This window comes from Sylvia atricapilla, chromosome 4 (genome assembly GCF_009819655.1).
Source record: "Sylvia atricapilla isolate bSylAtr1 chromosome 4, bSylAtr1.pri, whole genome shotgun sequence".
Taxonomy (NCBI): domain Eukaryota; kingdom Metazoa; phylum Chordata; class Aves; order Passeriformes; family Sylviidae; genus Sylvia; species Sylvia atricapilla.
This window is the reverse complement of record NC_089143.1, coordinates 20,478,072-20,501,723: the sequence shown is the minus strand read 5'-3', so window position 1 is coordinate 20,501,723 and position 23,652 is coordinate 20,478,072. Positions and strand designations below refer to the sequence as shown.

At 39.0% G+C, this 23,652-nt stretch overlaps 1 protein-coding gene across 2 annotated transcripts in view; it reads left to right on the top strand.

Annotated features, from left to right (window-relative positions):
• Positions 1 to 12,028, top strand: part of STK32B (serine/threonine kinase 32B) — a 156,008-nt gene extending 143,980 nt beyond the window's left edge. For both annotated transcript variants that reach the window (XM_066317250.1, XM_066317249.1), the window contains exon 12: positions 10,408 to 12,028. In XM_066317250.1, coding sequence (XP_066173347.1) covers positions 10,408 to 10,546 — 139 coding nt within the window. In that variant the 3' untranslated portion in view covers positions 10,547 to 12,028. The remainder of the gene's footprint in view (positions 1 to 10,407) is intronic.
• Positions 12,029 to 23,652: the final 11,624 nt, after the last annotated feature.

The window sequence follows — 23,652 nt, the reverse complement described above, 5'->3', positions numbered from 1 at the left end:
ACCACCTTTCCCAGACACTGTGTAGGGAGGTTTGGCGATTAACTGAAGGCTACAAATTATGCTGTGCAATCACAAGTGAACTGGCTCAGTCTCCTTTTGGGGGGTCCCTACAGAGAGTGAAAGAGCTGCACAATTGATCAGACTTCTTGTGGAGCTAAATTTTGGTCTGGGGCAGAAAAATCTTGCTTAAGATATAGGTGGAGAAGGATGAGCCTGCAGAGAGGTGAGTGCAGGCTGTGGTTGTACCCTTGCTACCTATGGCCTTTAATTCCTGGAAGTCTGGTGCTGTGAGAAGGGTAGGGTTGAACCTGCCTACTCCCAGATGCAAACACCAGGCTGAGAATGTTTATTGTCAGGTCAAATAATTAGGCAGAGCCAGACTGACTTTAGTGGTGTGTTGATTGTGTCTGGGTGCCAGGTGTCCACCAAAGTCACTGCTCAGCTGGGCAGGGGAAAGAAAATACAACAAAAGGCTCATGGGTTGAGAAAAGGACAGTGAGACAGAGATCACTCACCAGTTACTGTCATGGCTAACACTGGCTCAGCCTGGGGAAGGTTAATTTAATTTTTTGCTGATAACTAAAAGAGCAGCATAGTAAGAAATAAACCCCAAACCTTAAGCCCACCTTCCCTCCATGCCTCCCTTCTTCCTGGGCTCAACTTCATTCTCAAAACCTTTACCTCCTCCATGACAGGGATACATGGAGATGAGGAATGCAGTCAGTTCACTACATGTTGTCTCTGTTGCTGCGTACTCCTCACACTCTTCCCCTGCTCCAATGTGAGTTTCCTCACACAGACTGCATTTCTTCATGAACTGCTACAGAGTGAGTCCCTCAACCTCCATCTGCAGGTAGCTGAACAAAAGGGTGAGCCTACATCCTGCAGGATACATACCAAAGGCAGGCTAGGAAATTAATGTCTTTTTTGAAAATGATGGTTGGCTCACACTGCTGAGAAATATCATTATTTGAGGACAGGTGCCTATAGTCTTAAAACTGGGTTTTGGTCAGCTAGAAAGAAAATGTTTATCCCCGACATCCCAAAAGGTCTAAAACACAGTATACTACAGGGAAATTTCATCTGCTTTCCTGTTCCTTGTAGATGTGGATCTGCAAACATTTTAAACTAGTTTAAAAAGCTTGTTCACATTTTAAAGTGTGTCTGAACAAGATAGACATTGGTTAGGATGCACCTGGTCTTGAACAGACAAAAGTCCACTTCTAAGAGACACCTATTTTACTCATCTGAGGCTGACTTCAATGTTAGTGTTAATTGGTTGGTTTAGTCACATTTTCTTAAATAACGGCACATCATATGAAGCCTTCATTCATTTACTTCATATCTTTACTTATTTTGCTTTATCAAATCCCAGGATAAACCTCAGATCTCCAGACAGTACAGGTCAATATAATATAGCACCCAGTGCAATTTTTCACTTGCCTTCTGCATACCAGTATTTCACATGTCACTCACGCCGTATGTGCACCTGAGCCCACTGGGTTTGATTATAAATTGCTGGTTGATAGAAAATTATATTCACAGCCATTTACTGAGTATAATTACTCAGCAGGAACCATCAACCTGAATCAATTATCCAAACTCTAAGAATATTTCCCCGAGGATTTTTGGAAAGGGTGGAAGTAAATGACATGAGTGTCAGTGGCAAAAGAAGACTTATGTGCTATATGGGGATACTGCCCCCAAAATTTTACTTTGCATATTCAGCTGTAATAAAGCTTAACTTTTCATCTCAAAATCATTCATTTAAATTTAAATGGAGTTAAAATATACTTATTTGAATAATTACTTGGTAGTCTACTGAGCTATCAAAACACATACTTCACAGTGTATTACGAAAACAGACCTGAGATTTTGACTGTTTCTATCAAAGCAGTTGGTACTAAGAGAGCATATTTAGGGTCAAAACCAGACTGAGTTAAATAGTGGTTACATACAGAACAGCTCCTACCCTACAGGCTGCACATAAGGTTTTTCAGAGATACCTGAAATAAATGGGAATTAGATGACAAAGTATTTTTCAAGATATAGACCAAGCCATGCAGAAAAGTCACTGCTGGCAGAGCCAGAGCCTGAATATGCTACAGGCACATCTGCATGGATGAACAGGGAATGGCACCCCTGTTTTCATTGGTGATTTCATTACCCAGCTCTTGGCAGAGTTTATCACCACGTGCTGTGTTACAGACTGATGGGACCATTTAATTTCTGCATGCCTGAATCGTGTGGGTGCAAATTACCTCTAATCCAGAAGTAAATTGGCTCTGCTAAGCAGTGCAGTCTGTGGTGAGCTTGTAGAGCCACTAAACAGGAAGGGCTTTAAATCTGTTTCTCAAAGAGGGAAGGCATATATGTTTTTCTAGAGATGCAACAAGCCTGTATCCCTTTAAATTAATATATCTAAAAATCACTTCTTTAGTCTGAGCCCCTTTAGTACTTGATGAGGAGAGACTTGTGTCTCTCAAGATTGATCTGTGACACATATATTAGATAGCTTAGATCTGAAGAAATTGATCTGGGTTGGTGACTCTATTTACCCTGCAGAGACAGCTTGAACTAATCTTTCAGTCATCTACAGTTAGCTGGCATAAAATCCATCCCACGTTTGTGTGCTCAGATAAATTCTAAACTTCAGTTCTGCAGGCACAGATGCCCTGTGGTCTAACCACCCCCTCTGTGTCAGGTAATCAAGGGCATCTCATGCAGCACAAAACATCACTTGTGGGGCAGATGCATTTGAGTGTGTGTCCATAGCCTTGGGGGCAAGACACCAAGAACAAGCAAGCCATAGCGGTAAGCATTATCAAAGAAGTGCCAAAGATTCATGACATCCACTCTTGGCTAGTGGTTAGATGGAGTTACTGCTTGGACCCAGGTTTCCCAAAACACACATCTGCTGTAACACAGACAGTGGGGAGGATTGTGTTCCATTTAGAGCTGCTCTGCACCCATTGCTCAGCACAAACTCCAGATCAAGGGGAAATTATCTAAGTTTACAGACTAATTTTCACTTTGGAGCCATGTGATTCAGCTCTGATGTTGTTGAGTGATGAGTGTTGTCTCTGCTTCAGCAGCTCCTTGATTCTGCCCTGGTCTGCCCCAATCTTCCTCTGGCACAAAGAAAGATTGTTCCTTCCTTGTTTACTCAGAAATGCTTAGAAAATTCATACAATTTTCAGTGATTTCTGTTTTCCTGAAAAGACGTCTGAGATCACTCTGTGCAGAGACTGAAGAAAAGTCCACTATTAACTCTCCCTTGCTTTCTGCTCCTCTGCTAGGTGTAAAGAGGAATTTTTAATAAACAAACCAAAGTACATTAGATATATACAGCTGTCTTTTGAAATACTTCTAATTAGCTATGTAATTACTTAGTTTAATTAATTATATCTCCATGGTTGGGATTCTTTTGAATCCTTCCTTATTTTTAAAGTGTTTAACTCTCCTTCCTCCATTTCTGCTCCTTTTTTTTGATTATCCTGCATTTTCTACCTTCACTGCTGTTTTCTATCTGTTTCTCAAAGGCAGTACACAGGCAGTCTTCCATATTGCTCCATTGTTACTGTGGTTTGTGGCATAATTTTTCCCAGGCCAAAATCACTCTTTGAAGCTAATCCGTTCATGTTTCAGGGCTTATCATAGACCAAAGGCTGCCCAACAAGCAGCTGGAAAACAACAGGTCTGGTTTGCTGATTAGATTAGCCATGAGGATGAGAGGCAGTCTGTGCCACTCACTCAGCTCCCAGGCATTGATCCCTACCTTTGGGAGCGAATGGAACTGATGTCTAAAATACAGGATTTACATTCCCATGCAGTGCTCGATTTGCTGCCTGACATGAGAGCCCTCCCAGGTACCACTGGGGAATAGGAAGTGAGTGAATAATTTGTTAGATGTTCAGATTACCAGGTAATTTAAGCAGGATTGACAATTATTTCTGCTATATGTCATTAAGAAATTAGAGCATGTCTTTTCAAATTGGGGAATTTCATCATATTTGGACCAACTTGACTCTGTTCCTTAAGATTTACACTGAGCAAAGTTACTGTTTTCTTCTTTATAAATGAAAATATAAATTAAGCAAATTTTCTGAATTTTTGATCAACTCATAGTCTAATTTTTGCCAGCTTTTTAAAAACAAAGCAAATTAGGAATTTTCAGTACTTTATGACAAATTATCTGGCTATTTTGTTTTGAAAAGTAAAAATAATCTTCCCAATATGCTTATTCAGTTAAAAAATAACTTGATTGGGATCCCTTGCTCACTTCTTCCATCCTTATTTCACCTTTTCACTAAAAGATATAGTTGAATGAAAACCTGGCAGAAGAAAAATAGCAAGCAGAATAAAGGAGATATAAGACAAAGAGTGACACCCATCTACAATTGTAACATGCTGCCAGTCTCTTCCATTTCCACAGAAACAGAACGCAGAAAGGAACAATTTATAAGAGAAACCTTAAAACATGCAGGCAGAAAATTATTAAGTGACTCTGTCAAAGTCCACTCTCATTCCCAACAGAGGAAAGCAGACGACCAGGCAAGCTGCTTGTTGTCCCTGAAGTCATGCTCTGTTACTAGTATTTTCACAATCATTGCCTGCACTTGAACGTAAAATGATGGCAGAAAAATAATAGCTGAAGTTTTCAAAGAGAAGTGTGAGATGCACATGCATACAGCCCATTATTTTTGAAAAGAAGTGTGTGCCAAGGTATCTCTCACTCCATCCTTTGCTATCTTAGCAAATTTCTCCCATCCTGGCTGGACACACTGTGTATCCCCAGCTCTGACAGGATTCCTGTGAGACATGGCTACTGTTGGGATCTTCTTACCTTATGGAGCCTCTCTGTAGAATTATACCGTCCTGTAAAAATTATTTGGATGAAAGTTTTTCATCATGATAATATCCAGAAATTTTAATTATATGGCATAACTTCCAGTTTTCTATTTTTTATGGCTGGAATATACAAAATAATTCTTATCTCTGTTGTTTCCAGCTTCTTTTAAGTCCTTCAAAAATGTCATTTCTAGATATTTTCTATTGAGAATGAAAAGTTTCTAGTGCTATGTTATTTGCCAACTAATTCTAAAAATATGGGATTTGGACATTAAGACATTTACTGCTTTTTTAAAAATACCCTTTTAACAGATACTTCTGGCCACTGTATCTGTGGTCCAGTAGACAAAACAGATGACATGGTCACAGACATAGATGAAATAGTTCCTTCCAGATCACAGTCATTTCTCATGACAGAGCAGTCATTCTTTTTCCTCTGATTCCAACGTGTTCAGAACTAGTTTTATAGCATGGCCATCTGCACAAGCTATCAGCATTACTTCTGTGTAGCTGCTAAATCATAAAACTGAGAGGGGTTTCTGACTATCTAGCAAAGTGTCCTCCAGGATTCATGAAGTTCAAAAAGCCAGCATAGACAGACCTCACCTGTTCTGATCTCAGTCCCCATGTTTGTGAAGGCTAACTGGGATAAATATTCCACAGATTTATCTATTCCTTAGGACTTATCCCAAGGAATGTAAAAAGTTTTCATTATTAGGCTTTTGTTCCCTACAATAAAACTAGTTTCTAAAATTCTTTTCCCCAGACAAAAAGCAAAAGTATCTGTTTTCTCCAGCAAAGTGAAATATCAAGAAAGCAAGGTAATATGCTAAATCTAGAAATGACAAAGCAAACCCACCGCCCATTCAGAGTGGTCTGTTACCTCCACACTCAGGACACTTTATTTGCAATCTTGGCAAACTAACTTTCAGAGTTTTCATAATAAAAAGAATTTCCTTTAGGAGGTGGGGAGTGTGGGAGTCTCAGGGGACGAGTAGCTCTGCCTGGCTTGAGGTCTTTTTAGTCAATAGAAGGTCTCTTTTGTCCTCTCATGGCTGCTGAAAGCAGGTCCACAGTTTGAAACAACTTCTCAAATTTCTGAGGCTTCAGTTTCACCCTGACAGCCTGGCAAGACCCACTGAGGAATGCATCAGCTGCACGAAGGTGACACCACACACTGAGCAAACAGCCAGGACTGGCTGGCAGTGTAACAGCCCCCATATGGCTCTCAAACATGGCAACTACATTTTTCAAAGCCTGATGCCAGTGGTCTGTACTGCTCCAGTGGTTTTGGACCTAGAATTTTTCCCCCTCCTATTCCCTTCCAGGGAATTCCCTTCCACTGACCAATATCAGATTCAAGATCCAGCATCAGAAATCAATGCTGCAGGAACTCTACCATAATATCTGATCATTGGAAAATAAGAACTTTAAAAACCAATTCATGGCTCACACAGGCTCTTTCTCTTTACCAGAAATACTGACAAAGCCAAGATTTCACTGAAGGTTCAGTTACTGTCTTTGAAGAATTCCTGTAGTGGCCAGTACAGCCTCTTTCTTCCTCGCTGCTAGAGAGGAGTCTGCAGGGCTCAGTGTCACACATTATCAATATTGCATTGTGGTGAAGGGAAGGGAAACTCTTTGGTTGGTTCAGCAGAACCACTCTTAGTTCCGAGAATAATTGCCTCTGAGACTACTTATGTATTTGTACAGAACTGTCATGGAATACATGTAACAGACCCTGTTCAAACTTATTTTTATCCTCTTTTCCCTGCAGATTTTTTTGTTCCATATGACTATATCCACCAGAACTACTTGTTCAGTCTTTCATCCATAGCTGGGTATTTTATTATTTATTCTTAGCCAACAGCATTCAGCACAGAAACAGGTACCTGCTTCAGATCCACGACAAAGTCTCCATCAATCCATTCATTCTCCCTGAGCCTTTATAAAGTTGTCACAGCCTGTAGCTGCATCAGCTTAAAGGCAAGATAAGTCATTCACTGGAGAGCAGCTTCCTACAAATGATTTATTGCACTAGTGTCATTTTTTAACAGAATGGCCCAGACTGCATTTATTTTGCCATGATTACAGGAAACATGTCAAAGTGCTCACATTTTTTAAAAGCTTAGAGCATCTGATAGAAAAGTGCCCTGGGTTTGACATCAAGGAATCAAGAATACACCAAAAAGAGAGAAGTTTCACTTTTGTAACTGTCCAATATTTTAACTGAAGAGACTGTGCACACACATTTCTTTGTGTCCTGACCTGAGTCTGCAGTTTTGAGCTAGAGAGAAATACAAACCAATTGCCTTTTTTTATTCTTTCTGAATTTGTAATGCTTTGGGAGGAGGGCTCAATCTTGCAAATCTTAGCAATTTTGACAGTTAGGTTGAATCAGCAACATTTCATTTTTTGTCATTGAACTTATCCTACTGCACAGCCTAAAGACAAACTTCAATATTCTTATTCATCTAGAGAACAATGCTCAGCTGTAAACAATTCCCTTGTGGTCCCAAGTTTGCTACTGGCTTTCATTAGATGTTTGTGATTTTCATTCTGTCTTGCCATAGTTTTTGCAGTCTTTTTCTGTTCAATATTTTATTTTCCATGCTAGCTTTTAGCCAGTCTTTTCTCTTTACATTAGTATTTTAATATATTGAATAATGCATACATGCATAATTATACATGAAGTATAGTTACATTTTGGTTGGTTATACATGCCACCTTCTTTTCTAGTTATCACAGATACCAGACTGTAATTCCTTGTTTCATTCAGGGCTGTGAGACACAGAGCAGTACTTAGAGACACAAAGTTCTCTGCTCCCATCATTCTTGACAGCAGCTGCCTTGACACCTGATAAGAGAAGCTGAGACACAGAAAAGTACTGAAATTTATCCAAAGGGTGACAGAGGGGGAAAGAGAACCAGCATCTCCTGGTTCTTAGTCCAGTTTCCCAGTCCCAAGAGTAAGTAACCAGTACACTGGTAAGCAGGTTTTTGTACCACACTAACTAAACCTCTAGAGTGAAATCCTTACCGTAATTTTAATAACTGAATAAAGTGATTGATAAATTATTAAACAGTTAAATAGCAAATAAATTTTACCTCATCATCAGATCATTAACCTATTGCTTACTTTGATAGTTTGAAGTATTTGTAGTGAATCTAGATACAGAAAACAAAAATGTCTGAAAAGGGAATACAATAAAGCACTGTTAAAATGATGTATTTCTTCAGCACTTCCAAATCCCCATATTCTGTTTCAATAGTAGACCTGGGAAGTAGGGACCTGAATAAAAGAAAATAATAGAAATAAATCAGCATTATTAACCACCTCTGTGGAGAGTGAAAAAATTGAGTCTGGCCAGAGGCATCTTTTGAACTCAGAATGGGCTTTATTTCCCTCCTTTTTCCTCTGTCCTCCTTACATGCATTTCCTATGTCCTCCTTACATACACAGCCTTTGTGCCAGTTCGAGAGTTCTCAAAAGAAAAAAACTCAAAAATTGGTGTTTTCTTGCTTCATGTTTTTATTGAGAGAATTCTTTTCCTTTTAAATTGAGCAGTGCAGTAAATGCCTTCTTTTTCAGCATTTTATGAACAAAGGAAATACACAATTCCAGTGAAAAAACATTTGTGTATCTTAGACCAATGCAATGATGCCTCAGATCTCTATAGAGCCAAAATTTTTCTCACTTCACTCTTTAGCAATTTGCAAGGTTTGCCACCCACACTTTGCAACAGGAGTTTCCAAGCACTGCAGTCTTTTCTCTCGATGCCTACAAATACATTAGTCTTGTACCAGTAGCTCAGATCCTGAGATGTTTCAAGTCTCAAGTCAAACTGTATTGGTGTCCTGGTAGTCTCTTGGATCTTTTTTGAAGATCTTGCTAAAACACCCCAAACCAACAAAAAACCAAAGCCATCATATCTGCTGTCTTCCATAGTGCCAAGACTGTTTGAAGAGTAAGTTACATTCTCCATTCAGCTGTGCAAAAGGTATAACTTTCTTAGAGTCCTTGGATGGAAATCCATTGTCTTGATGCTTTGCTAACAAGTTAAGTGACTGGTTCTAAAGCTATTTCATGGATGTTTGAACTGGAGACGATGGACAAATTTCTCATAAGGAAAGGAATCCTCCTAAGCTGATTTGTCATGAACAGTGGTGAAGATAATTCAGTGGCTTTTCAGCTGGGGACTCATATTTTCTGTGCTATCCTCTAATAATTCACTCATACATTGACCTATAGACTCAATGGTATCCATTAAATTTCTGGTGCACTTGAAAAATTTCACCAAAAAAGCTTTTGGCAATTTGTTCCTCTAATTTGTTGTTTTCAGTCTGTCTTACAGCTTTTCATTTAATGTGTCTGCCCTTTTACCCAGTGTTCCCATAGTTTCTGCTTTAATAGCCTCCTCTATTCATCTGTTTAATTACAGTATTTTCATGTCCCATCACATTCTCTTCTGAGCATTCAGTATGGTGTCTCCATATTGTTTACAACACCTGGAAGTGTTTAAGGCTTTGAAATTGACCCCTTAAATTTGATTTTTGCATGCTTTTCCATTAATTACTATTTTTTATGTATTCTATATTACTTGCAAAGTTGGGGTTTTTTTGGAGTATAGTACATATACCTTTTATAATTGCTGTACTAAAGAGATCTTCCATAGTGTCTGGTGCCAAGCCTTGCTGACTTTTTCAGAGATACTATTTCCCATTTTGAGAGAAGAAACAGTCAGAGAAAAAATCCTTCAAAATATTGGCTGTTCATGTTTCAAAAAACCCCCAACAGTTCCCACCACATAGCTTCCCAATGAATCTTGACATCTTTCCTGAAAGTATTTACACAGCATTTGGAGGAAAATGCTGAATATGACATGGATCACAGTAAAATCACAGAGATTGCTGTTGAGCAGAAATGCTGAGAAGCTCTTTGATAATACGGTTGGTGGGGACTGAAGGTGCTTCAAGGATTGTTGCTGTTCTCTAGAAAATTATGTCAAAAGAAGATAACTTTGCAGCCTTTAAGCCCAGGGTTTTGTTGCTGTTGTCCCTTGAAACCACTCGTGAGGCTTTGGTAACATGAAGTAATAATAAGAGGAATACTGAAAATATTTTCATTTCATGTTTTTTTCTCTTTTACTGGTGAAGGTTACTGATGATTTTGTAGGACAACAGAGGGGAGCAGCTGTTGTGTGCCTGGTCAACAGCTTTCATCAGCTTCCAGCTATGTAGATTTTTTACCGAGTTACAGTCTGAGCAGAGGTGCTGAGGCCAGAGAAAGCATTTTCCTCTGCTGGCTCTTTATGATAGGCTTCAAGGAGAGCAGGATTTGTCCAAGACCTAATTGCACATATTTAGGAGGAAGCAATCATCAGCGTTTAGAGGAAATGGCAGCTATAAAGCTCAAACAGTTAATACAGGTGAAATGGTGCAGGAACCTGTTTTATACCCAGGAGTATGTAGCTATCCACAGGGCAGGCAGCAGCTGTCTGTCCAATACAGCTACCTGCACATGACAGCTCTATCCATGTTTTTAACCTCTGGCAGATTAAGAAGACAGCAGGATCAAAGTGGACAGACTTCCAGCATTGACAGCAGAGCATCTCTTCAGAGCCACGAGAAGCTCCAGGACGGGAGGAACAACAATTTGCTGGGACACGGCTGCACCAGAGGTTGCAGCAGTTAGTGAGCCCCAGCCCCACACGCCCACACCTGCAGGGAGAGAGAAGGAGGGTCCTCCCTGCACAGCCCTGCTTCTGCACCTCATCCCTCCTAAAGCAGGACCCCTGGCCAAGGACAGACCCACACAGCACACCGGCTGAGATTTTCCACATACAGCTCTGCTCTCCTCTTGTCTCTGCCACTGGGAAAATGACCATCAGCAGCAAAATACAGTTTTTTAAGTGTGACTTTTGTTTTCAAAATCCTGGAAGAAAACTTGAAACCATTCATGAGGCAGCCTCTCAAAGATTGCCACATTCCTGGATATTTGCAAGAGACAACGTTGTACTGGGGTCAGCTTTATCCTGAAGGCTTTAACATTACCCCCAATCTCTCTGTTAATTAAAATGGTCCAGTTTGAAATTTTGTGAAACTGCTGGACACAGCTGTTTCTAAGCACCTGCTGTTGAGTTTATAACAGATGTATATGATGTAAATACATTAATGCAGTGTCAAATAGGCCAAACACTGAATAATTTCATTTTAATACCATTGAAACTCATTGAAAAAGTTGCAGTGTGGGTGTAATCACATTGTTCTTTAACATCATGTGTTCTGCTTTGTAGTAAAAGATGTGACCCTGGCCAAGTCAGAGTTTTACTAGTGACTTTAGTGGATGCAGGATCAGACACATTAGTTATGTATAGTAACCATGGCAAAGAAAGGCCTTTTTATTTGTAACAATAGGCTGACTGAAACAGAGTTGAAAAGCAGCTTAGTAAGGAGAGCTAAAAACATTAAAAATTTGCTCAGATACATAGCTAGGTGTTATAAAATATTAAGAAGTTACATGTGTCTCTGTTTTCATGGATCTATTCTGGATGAAATTATCTTGAATAGAAAGAAACCTACTTTAGTCAAAATATTGCTGACACAAAAGCCTATAATTTTAAACAGCAGCCAAAATTCCAAACATTTACGGTATTTTACAACTTGTACATCCACATTTTGATAATAAATGCATGTTTATTCTGTCCAATTGTGCTTTTGTTATGAAGGATTACCACCTGTAAGCAAATTTAATTTCAACTTTTTAAAACAAATAGGTTAGGTTTTTGGAAGCGAAAAATATTTTATTTGAAATAATCTATTTTTACTGTGTCATTTCCATTCTATCTCTTACAAAACAAAGTTCTTTGTAATTTAATCTATTGTAAATTTTCTTTCATGTTATATGTAATTTTGGTCACAACTTTTTCACAAATACAGATTTTTATCACTCCATGAAATGATATGGTGTTCCATATCATGAACAACAAACTGTTTACAAATGTACAAAGGTAAAGATTTTATGTCTATCATGAGCATGGGTGTTGGTCTACTTGCTTAATTTGGTCATAGACTGAAATAATCATAGGATCAAGCAAAGGAGAAAATTTTTTCTGTTTGTAGGAGGACAGAATTCATTACCCAAAATAAACTATTTCCCATCTTTTTTTTTTTTTTTTCTTTTCTTTTCTTTTCTTTTCTTTTCTTTTCTTTTCTTTTCTTTTCTTTTCTTTTCTTTTCTTTTCTTTTTTCCTTTATATTCATATCCCTTGGGAAAGACCAAAGTAGAAAGATTTCACATTATTTCTGGAACACCTATTGTTCTGTTCTAATCAAAATGCATGGGGATTTTGGACCTTGATCTGGATCTGAAAGAAAATCTTTTATTCATTTGAGTAATCCTACAGAAATTAAAGTTATTAGATAAATATAATAAGTAAATATTTGCAGGATCCATGATGTATCAGATTATATAGACTAGAGACATGGAATGTTTATAAGCAGAACCAGTAATTCACTAAGATTTTCCATGTAAAGTTTTCCAACCAGAAAAACATGGGGGAAAGGCAATTGCACATTTGATTCTTTTTCTGTGATTACAGTTATTCTGAGCAAGAAGAGTTTCCCTGGGTGACTTTGTACATCAACCACACACGATGCCACTGTGCTATCACCTTAACTGAGGCTGGGAAGGCATTTTTGAAGTAAATGTCCCAACTGCATTTTGATCCAACTACCAGTTGCATACAACCCTACCGCATTTTGGTACATATCTTAGCACCCAAATCAGATGCTTTTTGGATGATACAAAACCAGAAGATGTGTTCCAAGAGAGCACTTATTACCATCTGCCCAGCCTTGAGCCTGTAGACTACAGGAACAGGTGAGAGAAAATCTGAGGTGGAACTTCCCAGAATGTGGCTCAGGATGTCAGGTCAGCAGAGCCTCTCCTGCCCAGATGCACTGCCAGCTGATGCACACACAGCCCCCAAGAAACCTGGGTTTATAGAATGACAAGTGGGTAGACTGAAAGGTCTACGCAGTGCAAGATCATCATAGTGCAAGATCATCAGTGACTGCATTAAAAAATGGAGGAGTTTACTGCAGATAGAATTTAATTAGCAGCAGGATTCTACCAAATATTTGCAGTCTGATCTGTCTGTTACTGGGTATCTTTGCCAGTGCTTTACTAGAGCTGTTTTAGAGAGGAGCCTGGTTAACCAATAGATTGCATCTACTTGAATATATTTGCACAGAGAATTGTGCATGAATGCAAGCTCACTCAGACACTTTAATTTCACGCTTGTTGCCACACGATCATTTCTCAAACAGTACTGCTGGCAAAAAAATGAAATCATGGCAGCAATCAGCTTTATCCACAATCCATAGCACTTCCACTGACTGCAAGCTGTACCTTCTGCTGCATATAATTACCTGTGTCAACTTATTACACAGATCAGTGAATGCCCTCAGCTATACCATGGAGACCCAGTATTGAATCAAAGAATCAGTGAATGATTGGTGTTGGAAGAGGCATTTAAAGGTCACCCAGTCCAACTCCCCTGCAGTGGGCCTTCAACTAGATCAGGTTGCTCAGAATCCTATCCAACATGGCCCTGAATGCTTCTAGGGATAGGCCTCCAGATCTCTGGAACACCTACACTCTTATTTCATCTTTCTTTTCAACCAACAAAGCTGTAAGGATCTTTCTTGCCATGGGAAGCTCTGATAATGGTGCAGAAGAAAACGAAGAGATATTATTTTTGATAGGATATGATTTGTGGGGACAGAACACATACAACAAGAAAAGTTACAAAGCCTGGGAACACGCCTGAGAAATGCTTGGTTGAGGCTTGTCTCTCCTACTTTAGACATAAGAAAAACGAATTATCCACATCCAAGCTCAAAAATAGAGATTAAAAAGGGAAAAAAAAAAGCTTTTAGGATGTGGTGAACTTTCCCTGTCTTGACTGTCTGTTTTAGCAGATGGTTCTCCCTGTAGCTCTGCCTCCATGGAGTACATCAGTGCACACAGCTCAGATGTGGACATGCACATTGTGCACTGACATTTAGTCAGATGAGTCTGGTTTGTGATGACACAGATAATTTGCTGAGTTGCAGTCCAATCCTTATGAAAAAATGGGATCATTTCTGACCCCATCTATTTAATGGAAGTAAGAGATGTTGAACAATTTTCATCCTTAAGTTCTGAAGCGGTATTAGAGTAACAAGAAAATACACAAACATACTTTTGTCTTTCATTCCAGCAGAAATGAAAAAAGGGAAGTCCTAAATAAGACATAAAAGGTTTTTACAAGATATTCAGAGAGACTGAAGACAAAAAGAAAGGGCAGTCATAAAACCAGAAGAAACTCCTTGGGCCTCATTTATTCTGTACAGATTTATTGTCTTGCAAAAGTGGACAGTGATCTTTTCTCCTGAAGTCTCATCTGATTTCTTCAAGCCATTTAAAGGATAAAAATATTTTTCTTATTTCTGTTCCAGGGAAGAGAGAAAGAAGTCCAACACAGCTGGAAAAGCAGTTTGCCCCTACCACAGCTTTTTGCAATGCCTCTTGCTCTGCAGTGTTGCAGTTCTGATCACACATGCACATTCCCACAGCATCACTCCATATTAAACTCTCCCAGATTTACCTTCTGTTCATTTTGCTCCTTCTACATTGTGTATTAAATATTGGCACAATACTGTAAATGTTTAATTACCAACTGTCATAAAGTACAAATGGCTCTTTTCATCTGTAGCCTTGACAAGAATGATTAATGTAATATTTCCAGACGGTTTTCCTGTAGATCTGAGGGAATTGGGGGTTGGTTATAGGTCTTGGCACATTATTTCAAATGACAGCTAAGTACATTATAGAGGAAGTAATAGGCACTGATCCATCCATTCCAGTCAGTTGTATGTTTTCTATTTGCAGGAACATGTGATCACAATTTCCAACTTATTTCTGACTGTTTAAACTAAACCTAAATATTGGTGTCATGGGGTGTACTGAGAAGGTGAAGTTGGCTGAGTCAGACCCCAAGTATTTTTCTGTTTTCCACACTATTAGGTGTGCCAATAGTTCTGCTATGAAAAACGTGACTGCCAGCATAGGAGAAGCTTAGAGGTTTTGGACAGGTACACTTACAGTTTTGTTGGAGTTGGAAAGCAAGGAGGTATTCAAAGTGCATTAATTAAAAAAAAGCTACAGGTTTAATAGACTGCTTCTGGTAGCCTCACTGCTCTAGCACCTGCCCCAAGAGGAGACCTGGAGCAAACCACTACCGTGCAAGAAATCTCCATTTTTTTCCCTATTTGATGCTGATTTCATCCATGAAAAAGTGATGCAGATTCTATGCAGACTCTGATTAAGAACCAAAGGAAGGAAAGACCCCTTCTGTCAGCAGTGCTGGGCTGCTCAGACTCTGCCTTCTAGTGCAGCAAAAGAGACAACAACTTATAGCCCCTGAAGTAGCTGAAGTCATCTGTCCTGCTGGGGAAAGCAGGAATTGCTTTTTCTTACACATCCAATGCAGTTCAGTCCCTTAGCACATGCCACCAACATGCCCTTTGATAAATTTTGGATGAGAGATAATGTATAGCTTTTAGAGATCCTTCTGCTGCCACACAAAAACTTCTATGATAGATTGGTGGGATTTTTAAAGAGGAGCTTTGTGCTTCTTCTTCTGGAAAGCGTACTAGTAGCTAAATGACAAATTTCTTACGCACATTGTGCTTCATCATCTCAGCTTTCATCAGAGTAGTTACTTTTGTTTATTTTTATTTTACTGATTGAATCAGCTATGCTCTGGCCAGCAGGGAAAAATGTTTTGGTTTTTTTAGCCTTCATTTAGCAATGCAAATGAGCTTCCTATAATCATGTTTGTGAGAAAACACACGCTAGAATCAGGACCTCAATAATGACTGATATTAGCTATGCTCTATACATCAATGAAATTGGCTCACAGTCACAAACTCCCTTTTTTAATCCTTTTTAATTAGAAAGGAGCAATGTGTCTAATCAATTAAACCATTTTTTTCAAAATTGCCCAACTATCTTCATGAGTCCTACCAAAGAATCAAAATATAATATAGGGCAGAGAGCTTTGCTTGTTCGATGTTTGTGGGTTTCTTTAAGTCCATTATAAATAATAAAGCAGGCATATAAAAACTACTGTAACTTTCTATATCAATTAAGAGAAACACAATTGAGAACAATCATAAAATGCAAATCCTTCTAAAATGTATGCCCAAGAATACAGAGTTGTGTAAAACCAGTGCACTTCAAATGGAATTAGATTTAGCCACAAATATTTTCATGGGCAAAACTATGTTGGAACTAGTGCTCTTGAGAATTTTTTGTTTCTTACTATCCATTGTTTTGATGTGTGCTATAATACAGCCTGGAATTTTCCCACAGTGATAATTTTGTACTTGAAAAATCTCTCTTGGAAGAGTACTATACAATTTAATTAGGACTTTTCTACACAGTTTTGTAGTGACTATAATATTCTCCAACCTCCGCGCAAAGGTATTGAGGCAATTTTGTTGTGTTTAATTAGTAATGAGAGAATGCTCTAAGTCTGCTCTAAGTCCTGAATCCTATCATGATAAATGCTATATCCACATATTAAGGTAAGTCAGACACTCCTGCAATGAATTTACAATTTGAACTAGCTTTGTAAGATAATACCTTGAAACGAGGGATAAACTGGAAAAAGTGTTCGGGGCAGCAGGCAACAGTGAAATTAGCTTAACAATTGCAATGAGCACCCATATAATGCAGATTTATGGATTATTTTCTACATTCAATTATGTTCAACATCTCCTTTAAGGCTGTAAATTTCCCATTTATATCCAACTTCTCTGGCATTATAATCTTGGAGAGTACAGGAAAGCTGGCAGAGCCTGCTGCAGTGACACCAGCAGCTGTGACCTGAGCCTCATCCTCAGCCCAGCTCAGGCCAGTAGGAGCACACAAGGCTACTTCTGCTGAGCAGGAGACCACTGCATCTGCAGAATCCAGCTGCAGGCAGATGTGGAGAGCAAAATGAAGTATGTACGCATGATGAGAGCTTTCAACAGAGCTGGTTTGCACCTGCTTGTCAAGACCCTGTGTGGTTCTCCATAAACTCTGCCTTTCTTTAGGTCTGAGAGGGCACTCACTGCTCCAAGTGTGGGGTGCAAACATCTGCATGGGAGCACTGCAGCACAGAAATCCACCCCTGCTCAACAGCATTCTCACTGATACAGAACAATTACTGCCCTTCCAAAGTCCAGCCACCCCCAGACACATCCCTGCATCATCGATGACCTGTCTTCCAAAACACCTGGCCTTCCACCCCTGCCACTGTTGAGTCACAAACTCCAGGAATTAAAGGTCTTGGAAATGCTCCGAGTCTGCTGAAGCCCCAAGAAGTCCACCAAAGTGTTTCAGAGTGTTTCAAAGTGTTTCCTGTAGCCAGCATTCCTCTCACTTCAGCATTGATCTTAGTGTTCCATTCTCGGAGGTACATATTAATACAGAACAGCCAATAAAATAAAGTAAGGCTGCTTGTCTTGTGTTTTAACACATATTTTAAAGAGATTTTTGAAATGTTTTCCCCATCTTATAGGCACAGCTATTTGAGTAAATGTCCTAGCTTCTTTTTCTTTCTTGTAAATTCATAACCATACAGTGTGGGCAGAGAAATCAGAGAAAATGTATGTAATTGACAGTGTGCTCTCAGAACTTAGCACTAACTTTCATTACCTTCTCATTATTTTCTTCAAGATAAAGTATCTGCTAAAGCTTGTAGCAGCAATATTGAATTCTACTGAATCCTATTGAATCCTCCTTTTATTCCCCCTTTTCTTTTTATTTTGAAGACTAATAAATCCAGACAATAAGCCTTTTCTGGATCCTTCATTACTTCATATTACCCTCACTGTAATTTGTCTCCTCTTTAAAAACAAATGTTCCCCTGGTAACACACACCACAAAAATATTTCTCTGTTTTTCCCTTACAGTATTTTCAGTTTTCCCACACAAATGAAGATTTCTGTGTCTCTAAGATATTGTGCTGTCCGTCTCTGGGAAAATCTATGTGAATTATGCTGAATGCATGCAATTGCCCTGTAAACTGTAAGTTATTGATATGAGGCTGCATTATCATATTTAAGATGCATGAAGTTGCTAATACTTCACACTATCATGGTTCATAATACTGTCTCAGGGAAAAGGGAGTTAAAGTTTTTTGGGTTTTTTTAAGTGTGTGTGTGCACAACAGCTAAATGCACAGCAAAGCTCTGTGTATTTTATTGCACAGCTTTAGCACGTTTGTACTACAGTAATGTGTTTAAGTCCCTGAGACTGCTCCTTCCCGCTCTGAGTCTGTCAATCCTGATTTTCACCTTCCACTCCATAGTGCTGCCATTCTTCTTGGTGGGACCAAGGTTATTGGTTTACTGAGACAGTGTCTATAGCAGGGACACAGCCCTGCTGTTCTTGAAGAACATACATATGTATGAACCAATTATTTGACTGTATTTTTCTCCTTGAAGACAGAATATTTGTTTGTACTAGCTGAGAAGACAAAATTAAATCTTCTCCATTTAGTACTCTTCAAAAATAATTTTCTCACTTCCTATCAATTGTTTAAATCAGTTCATAAATGAATGTTATGAGATTTAAAAGGTGCTGAAAATATGCTCATGTTTTGCTTGAAGACATTTATTCCAAAACTCATTCCATTGAAATAATGCAGCCATCCTTCTGATCCTTTATACTGTGATATGCTCATTATGTAGCATATACATATTAATCTATAATTAAAAGGGGTGGCTGTGAGATAGAGTTCATTTGCCCCATGTACATCAAAAGCTTTGGAATATATATCCCTTTACAAATGACGAGCCACACCTACAGGGAAACATACACAGGGTAACAGTTATAACATGGAAGACAGATTTTTCCTGTCCATAGATGGCAGAAGCCTCAATCTTCCAAGCTAAATAATGTGCTAAAGTATAATGAGACATAATGCAGAAACATCTACAAGTGTGTTCAAAAATAAAATCTTGCTTTCTCTCCAGGGATTTGAGAGCTGCAGATTTCCTGCTAGAAAAGTCAGAAATGTATTTAGAGTGGGCTGGAGAGAAGGGAATGCTTCTAACAGATAGAAAAAACACCCAGGCCCAGTATCTGGAATCTAATAATATTCTGTTGTTAAATTGTATCTTCAAAAAAAAAGGGACGATACAATTTAAGCAAGACTGGCTTATGTTAAGCAAAAAAGCATTTAAACACATTTGTGTTGCTCTAGCCATAGCTTATTGTTACTTGGATATACTGTATTAATAGCAAAAGAGGTTTTTGCAACATGATGAGCTTTCTCTCATGCTATCAGATAAATTTCTGTCTGTTTACATCTGAATTTAATGAAGTTTTTTAAACTTCCCTTCTGCACCTCTTCATTTTTGCCAACTTTCCATGTCCAAGTGTTAAAGACCCTGTTCCTCTGAAGAATTTCCACTTAACTCTGAACTGAGATCTCTGCTTCCCACCATGTCTTGTCTTCAAGTAAAATAACTTTTATTATATTTAGTGACAGTAATTCTTTGTACTTCAGAGAAAGGTCTTCTTTAACCATACCACGCAGAAGAAGAAAATACAGATGACCTTGCCCCTGGTAAGTAACAGCTGTGTTAATTACCCAATACAGCCTCAGCCCTCATGGGTCACAGCTGTATCCAATCAAGATAAGTGTGATGGAAAGGAGTGAGTTAGAGGGTGAGAGGGGGAGTGTCATGGAAGAGGAACATTGGTCATCATGAAGAAGGCGGCTCCTGGGGAGAGAGAATCACTGCTGTGAGGTAAGTCTGGGTCTGCGGTCTCAGCCTGTTGTTGGAAGTCTAGCTGGAAAAAGCCTGCAGTCACAGTCTATCTGGGTCAAAGCCTGCAGTCACAGCTTAGCAGGGAATAACCAGCAGTCAGAGGCTGCAAGGAAAACCTACACCAAGAGCTTACTGCAGCCAGAGTCAGTGAATGGTTGGAGTCAGGATGGCTGAGCTGTAAAGAGGAATAAACCAGGGCCCTTTTCATGTTGTGATAAACAAGACGTCTGTGTCTTGGCTCATTTCTACTCGCTGCTGCAAGAGCAACAATTTCTGCTGTGAGAATGTGAGACCATCTCTGGCAGTCCTTCATAGAAATGGGCTTAGCTGGGTCCTTCTGGATCTTTTGGATGCAGAATTTTGAGGTAGCTCTAATGATGGATTTGAGTGGCTAAAATATTCAAGTGCCATAAATTTAGATGCCTGAGGCACAGAGCCCAGAGAAATCCAGGACTATGTGCTTAGAGCGTGCCCTTTTCTTTTACTTCACAGGGAGGCCTCACAGCCCTGCAAGACTCAAAGAGCTGTGTCAGACATACAGAGCTTACCACTAACATGTTCTAGGTACTGGGATATGTCTAGAAGTCCTGCCTTTCCTGAGGGAATGAGGTCTCCATCTAGTTCAGCTCTACAGCTGACCTAATTATAGTATACTCCTATACCAGCAATTACTAGGGCAGCTTAACCCTGAAAAAATTAATCCAGAAAATCAATCACCTTTCATATGAACTTTCCAAAGCCCAGGGAATTTAAAATATGTCCTTCCAGGAGAGAGGGCCACATGGGAGAAAGAAATGTTTTTTGGGAGTGTTTGTTTGGCTTCTTTTATTTGTCGGGGTGTTTTTTTTTTTTCCCAAGTCTCTGAGGAATTCCAGATTACTTTACAAATTTTCAGGGGGGAAATGCTATGAAAGAAAACACGATGTCCTTTTGTAGAGGACTGTAAAGAAGAGCACAATGAGTGCTGTACACAACATAAAATTAAGGAAAAATCTAAAATACATTCTGTTCAAGTATCACATCTCTATTACTTGCTCTCAAGATCAACTACAGGACAAAAAGTTACTTCTCTCTAATCAGTATTCATATGAAAGTGTTCAAACTGTAACTCAGAATCCTGAGAGACTGGAACGCTTCTCAGTTCCATCCTTTTAAAATGAGAATGAATTCCATTTCAGTGGTAGCTTTGATGTATTTCAGGTATTTTTTTCCACATCAGTTAGAAGAAAATTATTTCCTCCAACATATCTTAATGTACATATGGTTTTGATTTTCTCTTTCATTAGATGAAAAACATTTTCTTAGATGGCAAAAATTTTTTTAGGAAAGTCCAACCATTTTATGAAAGCACATTTAAAACATATCCTGAAATGAGACTTGGTTTTGAATTTATATTCTTCAAAACATAACTACATTGAATGATCACTTTTGTTGGATGAAGAATATGGCATAGTGGATGGAGTGAGGTTGAAAATAGGGTTTTTTTAGCAAAAAATGCAACTGGCAAGAGCCCTCATTAACACTCATGCAGAATTTTGTTTTGCCAAAAGAACAGAAGTGTGTGTCAGAGGGAAGATGGGACGCATAAGGCTAAGAAAATTAATTTCATTTGCTGCAAAAACAAATTGGTACGTGAACACAATTCAGCCAGCTTGTGAAGCAGTCCATCCAGAAAATTTAGAGGACAAGGGGGAATGTGCAGTGACCTAAAATAAGTGGCACTATGTCCTTTTCCTTTTATCAAGAAATCATGTTACTGAAAAGGTCTTTCCACTGTAAAGGAAGCAGGGGAAGTCACTAGTGCTATTATAGATCCATTTCCACTGGAAGATCAAAGCGGCAACATAAAAGCAAGTGTCAGCTGAAGCATTTTCTTCTACTTTCAAGGTAAAAGTTAAAAGTTGCTGAATGGAAATCTATTAATTTTTTTTCTTCTGACATGTTGATGTCAGAAGATGTTGAGGTGATTATCCTGACTGATATTAACCTCATGAAATAGCCATCAGTGCCTGCTAGAAAAGTGAAGAGCCCCTTCCCACAGTCCTTCTGAAAGAAAGATGGCCAGTAATGAAAAATTCAAGTCTTTTACTTTCTAAGCATGAACAGAGGTAGGGTAGAGACAAACTAAACATGAACAAATGCATAGAAAGCATCACTTATACTGGAAATGGTTTTGGTCCCTTGCCTACCACTTGATATTTTAACCACTCATTGATTGATGTTTTATCCAAGCCTGGTATATAACTCAGACTGATTTGTTTTCAAGAGATATAGCTTTCCACATTCACCCCTTACTGAGAAGGAAAATGGAGAACTGTATTTTGCTATACTTCACTTGAGGGAATCTGGTTTCAATTTACATCTTTCTCACCTGCTGTCCCCAACACAGCAAACTGATGCAAAGAAATCATCACAGCATAGTTTGGGCTTTTTTGCAAAGGCACAGTCCAACACACAAAGCACCTGAGCACAGCCCCCCGTTAACACTGTCTAAAGATTTGTATAAAATCCAGCCCAAGAGAAAACATCCCTCTGTCCGTGCTTAATAGACTTTCCTAGAGACTGGATTGGACAGCCAGGAGAGCACCAAACAAACTCCTCACTTTATGTGAGGTCCCTGATCATGAAGTTGTTGAAAGGGAAGCACAATCTTCACTTTGCAAGAAAGGCTTTAAAACAAAAGGTCTCACCTGCATCATAGAGACAAATGCTCTTGCCTACCTGCATCCCAATGCCACAGACCTTGAATAAGAAACATATTCACAGGGTCCTGAGGCCATCAGAGGCTGTGGAAGGTATTCACTTCTCAGGGGAAGTTCTCTGAAGCACTCACATACTTCAGAAATGCCATACACATTAGTTTTGAATAAAAAAAAGCAGAAAAGAAATGAGGCTTGCTCATCTTTGATTCTAATATCTGTCAAGACTGGACGTTCCTAGTTGTCCTTTTTTTTTTTTTTTAAGATCGTGTATTATTTCAGTAGCTACAATCTGGTCTTAAAAAACCCAATAGAAACTATTTGTAAAAACCAGCACTTTCCAGACTGTAAATGCCATGGGACTTTGGTACTCTGCCACAGAATAGCATTCCATTTCATTAATATATAGTGGTGGGAAAGAGAAACTACAAGCAAAAGCACAGCCTTGTGTCCCTCCCAAGGCAGCAGATGTAATACCAAAACTACACTTGCAAAATCCCACAGAACTATTGCAAAATAAGGTGTGAGAGTCCTGTGTCTTGTGAAAATGAGCAGTTGATAGACAGTGATTTGGAGCAATTTTCTCCTGAGTAATCAGCGGCCACTTCACCACAGCGGTAGGCAGTGACTGTGCCTCTGCTCAGGGCAAAGTGGCTTCACAGGCAGCTCGGAGAAGGGATCAGGCACCCAGCTTTGATGTGACAGGAAATGAGCACTGTGCTGGCTAATGCCATCAGACCCTAAGTAAAGCAGGAGTACAGGATTTTTCATTCTCATACTCTTCTAATCAATGTCTGGATTCAGCAGGAAGGGAAGCGAAAGAAATCCTGATTTTCTAACCTTCCTTCAAGGTGATTTTATAAGGTTTAATGTGTAAGTATTGATAGACTTTAAGAATATCCATGTTAAGATTAACTTCTTACAGTCCTGTATTTTATACAAGTATTCAGCACATCTTCCTCTAATTTTGATTCCATTTCTGAAAAGATATTACACCTCTTAATCTTGCTTTATTATACAATTTTATCAAAGGTGAGGCATTCATATAGAAAGTGGCCCACAAGGAAGAAACACTTCTGGGCCCTGCCAGTATTCCAGTGGACATTGAAGTGGACAATTGCATGACCAGATAGTTTTAATATCTCAGTTGGGATTCAGGAGCAAGCATGGGAGATCCTTGATTCTGACCATGATATAGTCACTTGTAACAGGAGCCCCACCAGAA